Here is a 6,195-nt window from a genome sequence, read left to right on the forward strand (position 1 = left end):
AGAGTTATCGTGTGTACTTGAAATATTTTTGTATTTTATATATATATATATATATTAATTTGTGGATTTAATGAATTATAATGAATACTTTTTGTGTACTATTTAAATATTTAATTATAGAGTTGACATCCTGTTATTTTTATTCATCAAATTTCCATTCAATTGAAATTCACAATAAAATCTTTAATTTTTTATTTTTAATATATTGTTAATTTCGTAAGCATTTGATTATATCAAATTGTGAAGTGTATTATCAAATAATTGTGCGCTTAACACAACATATTAGTTGAGTGTAGCCTCTTACTGTGACGTCATGGGTTCAACCCTTTAGAATCATCGTTTTTCAAAAATTATTATCGAACAATCAAATTATTTTATATTACTTTTTAAAGTTATTATGAAAAACTTATAGATGAAAGGTTATTAAAGTTTGATTTCAAATTGAGCTAGAGTCGGCTCTAAATAAGCTCGTGGCTCATTATATTGAATTTTGAGCCGAGCTAACTCGAAATTAAATCAAGCTCAATCAGGCTTGAAATCAAAATGAGCTGACTCAAATTGAGTATTTGAATTTGTTTTAAATCCGACCATCCAGCTCAAAATTGAAACTAACCGTCTCAAATTGAGTTATTTGGATCTGTTTTGGTTTGAAATCAGCTCAAAATTGGATCGTGAGTCCTTATATTCAATTTTATATAACATTAGATCTATAATTTTTATAAATAAAAAACATTATGAACTGTTCTCGAGTCAATTCAAATTGATTCATGTATAGCTCAAAATTGTCTAGAAAAAAATTGATCTAAAATTTGAACTCATAGCTCTGCTAGTTTCCTTCAATCTGATCTCAAACTGAGCCAAAACAGCATCCGCACGTCACCAGCGATCAGTGGCATTTACAGCCCTCAGCTGCTGACGCTCATCGCTCATCCGCATAGATTCGAGTCTACAAAGGCATCTTCTATTTTTAAAGTAGTCCTTAGCTCGCAGGTAACAGCATCCGCACGTCACCAGCGATCAGTGGCATTTACATACATACCAAACAATTTTTACATATTTACATATTCTATATCTAAATATTACATTTTTTTATTGAAATCACTGAAATCATTCATATCACATTTATAACTTTTGAATGTCTCAAATTTTTATAATATTTAGTTCACGAGTGTCAATCAAATCATTTTTGTTGAAGAATTCCGCTTTGATCGCAGGACGAATTTGCAATGTTAAGTTCAAAGGCGTTTGATATCTAAAGACATGGAAATTGAGGGGTATGCAAGTAAATCCACTTGTTATTGTAAATATTAAATTTATGGAAAGCTAAATGCCAATTTGCTGTAAAAAGAAAATACTGTTGCCGCCGCACTGTATCCCAAAAATGGGGAAAAGTTTTGCGTACATCTGTAACCTAAAAATATGTTACATGGAGGATATTTGGAGGTTATAACCGCGTTATAGCCCATGTACCTCTCTGTAACCTACTTGTATCTTCTAGTAAGTTCCGAGCTTTCGTTTTCATATATAGATAGGTTACAAGGAGGTTACAAGGGCTACAACGCTGTTATAACCTCTGAATATCTTCTATGTAATCTATTTGCGGGTAACAAATGTACGTAGTTCTACGTACGTCTTATGTACACAAATTTTTCCCAAAAAATGAAACTGATCAGTCTCTCAAATGAATTAATTTGTCATGCTTTTCTCAAAAAAACAAAAAAAGTGATTTTTTCTAAATTTCGAGAGAATTTAGTTATAAATTTTAGAAATTAATCAATAATATGATCCAAATCCAACTTTAAGAAAAATCCTTTGTTAAAGCAAAAAAATCGATATAAATAAATAATAAATTTAAGATTTTTATGAATAAAATTATCTGAATCTCACTCAAAATCCATCTTCTCTTCTCTGATCTCTCTTTTGCGGTATCCGTACTATTTTGTTGAAGTTTGGTCTTCTTTGTTTCTGCTGCTTTCCCACTTCAATGGTGAGTGCTCACAAATTTCTCTTTCTTTGTTTTCCATGATGATCTCTTCTATTGTTGCTCTGAGAAATTATTTTCTTTGCGTGATTTCTGGCTTCGATTAATATAATAACTCTTTAGAACGTCGCTCCTCAGGCTTCAGCTGAAGGGAGTTCTTTGATTCATTTGCAGAAACTGAAACACAGATTGAAATGTGTTTAATAAACAAATTATCAGTTTTCCCCTTTTTTAAATTGTTTTTTTCAGCATCATTTTTTGAGATTTTGATTCTTTTTTCAGTTTTTTCTCACACTGCGTTCAGATTAAGGATAAAATCATCGCAAATTGATTTTTTTTACCATTTACACCTTCCGCCTTTCATGGTTATAAAACAGAAAATTTGTTTGCTGGAAGTTTTCTTGTTTTTATTGCCTCAGAAAGTATAATATGAAAACAAAATCACTGCGCTCAAGAACTGGTGAAATTTTTTAGTATTTTGACATCTGCTCTTAAGCTTTTCATTGTTGTTTTTCTTGTAGGAATTTCAAACATAGCGGTCGAAACATTGCTGTATGCAAATCTAGCACCTTCTTTCATCCATTTTTCAAATTCTCCCTTGATATCAAAACTCATGATAAAACCCCAACTCATATTTTTCATTCTTATCAAGTTCTCAATGGTTTGATCATAGTACATGTAAATACATTGATTCAGTAGTTCAAAAATATCACCTGGGTGCTAGATTTTTTTTTTTAAGAGCAATGTTTTGGGGTGCTGAGTATGTAATTATCCCTTTTTTTGGGTTTTTCTACAATAACTTGGTAGGAGGCGGCTGCTTCTCTTTCTAGGTTTATGGGTGGTTCAATGAAGAGGTGGATTATGTAGATGCCATCAAATTCATGAATATTTACAAATCTAATAAATAATGAACAAATGAATTTATGTATTTACATGAACATAAATCAAATCATTGGAATTCGGAAATTTGACAAAAGAGAAAAAAAAGTGAATTTCAGTAGTTTGGGGAGAATTTGATGAGAAGAGAAAGGTGAGTAAATTTGTGTAGTAGTATCCATGAATTTCTTCAGCATTTGCTTCATTGATGATGTTGTTCTAATTCTTACTTCAATTCAACCACATAGATGATAGATACCGCTTGGAAACTCATGAAAATGAGAAAGAAATCAAATGATTTAGTCAATGTGTTCATCCAAATTTCCCAAAATTTCAATGAAATGCTCGTCTTGATCAACATGAATACACAAAAATCAAATCACAAAAATTGATATGAACTTTCCAAAATTAATCAAGATCATCAACCCATGATAAACTCCTCAAAATCGAAGAGGTTAATTACCAAAGCTAAAGTCTATTTATCCAAGATTACACATGTTTATCCAAGCTCTTGTACTTGAAATTATTTTAGTGAAATTCACGAGCTTTCCGTTCTAAATCTTCTTTTTTGCTCTCTTAGTTTCTCTCTTCTATTTATTGTAAGTGCTAGTAAAGTTCTACTGTAATTCACAAATAATGCTGGATTCAACAAAATGCCTCATTTTCTTGGCGGCTGTTAAAATTTTTTGAATATTGTCTTGAATTTCTTACAAAACATTATATATTTCCCTTCTGATATATAGATTTGTTTCTGTAAACATAGCCTTGGTGTTTAATTCTCCAATCTTTGGAAACATCGTTGCGCCAAATGTATTACAAGCTTTCCTGTCAATTACATAACACTACCGCTTTGATTTTTGGAAGATTTACATACATACGACTCAATTCCCATGCATTTGCATATCTAACACCTTAACTTCAAATTTTACATAACCTTACCTATGCATGAGAAAGTGTATTTTATCTTTTTAAAGTTAAAATGGTGGTTTTTTTTATGTGATATGAAAGAATTGGGTTGTGCAAATGTAAAATGTGAAGTCTTTGTGTCAGATATGTTAATACATAGGAATTGAGTGGTATTTATGTAAATGCCCCTTGATTTTTTTTGTCCAATTTCTGGAGAAACTATACATTTCTCTCCATAATTCTCTACTGTACATGAGGATGATGACGAAAAATATCTCCCTGCATTCGTCTGCATTGATGGTATGATCTAAGTAACAGGGTGCAATCTTTGTTTATGCCTCATGAACTCTCATGAACAATTTGTGTCTAACATGAGTTGTAGCTAAATGTACTAATTTTGTTTATTGTACTTTTGCCACTTTACATATTGCTGTTCTAATTATTTCGCTGCGCTTGTAACGTTAACTTGCATGAAAATATAGACTTTATTAGATGTTTTATATATATTCCTACCCTTAGAAAAACCTTGCTTTAATCAGTCACATGAAGATTATTACTCTATGATCTCATGATCAGCGTGCAGTAATATTTTGATGTTAATGGATTATGCGTATTCTATCCTAGCAGTAGATTGTTTATATGTGCAAGAAGAAAATACTGAATTTCTTTGTTACATGACAGCATGCATTTGATGAAATGTAATAACAAATCTAAATAATTTAAGAAAATTCAGATGCTTTGTGCTGTAAAATCTATGACTATAATCCACCATGAGCCCACTCAACCATGCGGATCCATCGCGGGAGTGAGCCGCCCTTGAATTTGATCAATTATGTTAGAGAGTAACTGCTACGCATATAAGCAACAAGTTGCATGAACCATTTGATCTTAAGCCGAATCATCGATTATAATACTTGTTGTTAAGGCATAGTTCAGATAGATACACTTATAATCAAGTCATATTTTCAAACCAAAAAATTTAAGTCGATGAGTGAGATCCAACCATTTGACATGTTTTTATCAAATATATTTTTCTGATAATCTATTCAGGGATTAAAACCAATATGGCAAGATGCCAAAATTCATTGAAATCGTGAAGTTTTTGTTAGTCTGCAAGTAATATTAAAACCTTCTAAAGTTATATCATAAAAATGTCAGCCTTACATGTCTATCTTTTTAAAAATTAAGTTTTCTTTAACAAATTATCGTTTAAGTTCGCCTTACCATTGAATGCAGAAGGTTGAACCTTTACTTTTGTTATGCCACATTAAAGTACAAAAAAAATCCTTATGTTCTAAATTTTACAAGTTCCTGAATGCATAACTCCTTCTGCAGTCTGATATTTTAGAAAATGAATCCAAAAGCCAATCAAATTGTAGCCAAAAACTTCAGCAAGAGCAGAGTCTGTCAACCCAAGAATCAAACAATGCTGGTCCACCAGTGTCAATCTGCAGTACACCGCTCACAGGAAACCCATACTTCACCTCCGTTGTTGTAAAATCTCAAGTAGAGGCGCCATATCAACTGGTGACTTACTGCATCAGACTTCTGTTTCTAGACATTACATCTATATATGATTATAAAATATAACCAGAAAATTAATCTGAAAGCAGGTAGTACCAGCATGGTTTCGGAAATCTCTACCAAAAGCTACAATTCAAGCATACCTTGTACATAAAGGAAAGACGTGGGAGATGAAATACTATGGAGAAAGCAGACTTAAGAGGCTTGGTTGTGGATGGAAGAAATTTGCGCTTGAAAACAATTTAAAAGTAGGAGATGGGTGTGTTTTTGAGCTTATGGATGATGACAAGGAATTGAGGCTTGGAGTTCAAATTCTTAACGGTCAAATTCCTGTAGAGTTCATCAGACTGGGAAGCGCTGAAAAGCCTATCATTATTGACTGAAGGTTAATCTTCTTCAACCACTTCACTGTAATATATGTATGATACTGTATTAAATGTATGATGATGCTGAAGGATTCTGTTGCTTATTATGGAGGTGTTTCTGCAAGTATGTTTGAAATTTCAAATTCGTTCGAATTCTGACTATATAAACTTTTTTTTTTTTTTCTTAAAATCAAGATATCTAATATTTGAACATATTTAATACCAACAATAATTTCTACCATTGTTTTATACACTCTCTGTCCACACTAATAGAATTAAATATATATATTTTTTGGAAGAAAACGTTGGCAATCTTTATTAATAAATGGAGTCAATAAATTTTAAATGTCAGAACATATAATATAACATAGTTGACAACGACGACAAACTTAGCCAAATGTTCTTCTCCATAAGGCCAGCAAAGCATACAGGTAGCAGGTGATGCAGAACACAAACATCTCGCTAGTTATAAATAAATAAGGCTCCGTTTGTTTTGAATAAATTGAAGGAGAAAAGAAGTACAATATTTTAACAAAAACTTTC

The 6,195-nt window shown here is 31.6% G+C and overlaps 1 protein-coding gene across 1 annotated transcript; it reads left to right on the top strand.

The window, feature by feature from the left end:
• Positions 1–1,891: 1,891 nt before the first annotated feature.
• Positions 1,892–5,786, top strand: LOC110026285 (B3 domain-containing protein Os04g0386900-like). The gene is made up of 3 exons (XM_020727169.1): positions 1,892–1,987; positions 5,099–5,290; positions 5,377–5,786. Exons 1-3 carry the CDS (start codon positions 1,985–1,987, stop codon positions 5,668–5,670), a joined length of 489 nt encoding a protein of 162 aa, XP_020582828.1. The 5' UTR covers positions 1,892–1,984; the 3' UTR covers positions 5,671–5,786.
• The last annotated feature ends 409 nt before the right edge of the window (positions 5,787–6,195 follow it).

This window comes from Phalaenopsis equestris, unplaced genomic scaffold, assembly GCF_001263595.1.
Source record: "Phalaenopsis equestris unplaced genomic scaffold, ASM126359v1 Scaffold000362, whole genome shotgun sequence".
NCBI classification, from domain to species: Eukaryota; Viridiplantae; Streptophyta; class Magnoliopsida; order Asparagales; family Orchidaceae; genus Phalaenopsis; species Phalaenopsis equestris.

Bases quoted from the DNA above. Each gene is read 5' to 3' on its own strand.
- LOC110026285 (XM_020727169.1), top strand. The intron at 5,291-5,376 runs GTGACTTACTGC...ATCTGAAAGCAG, and splicing joins TAGAGGCGCCATATCAACTG to GTAGTACCAGCATGGTTTCG.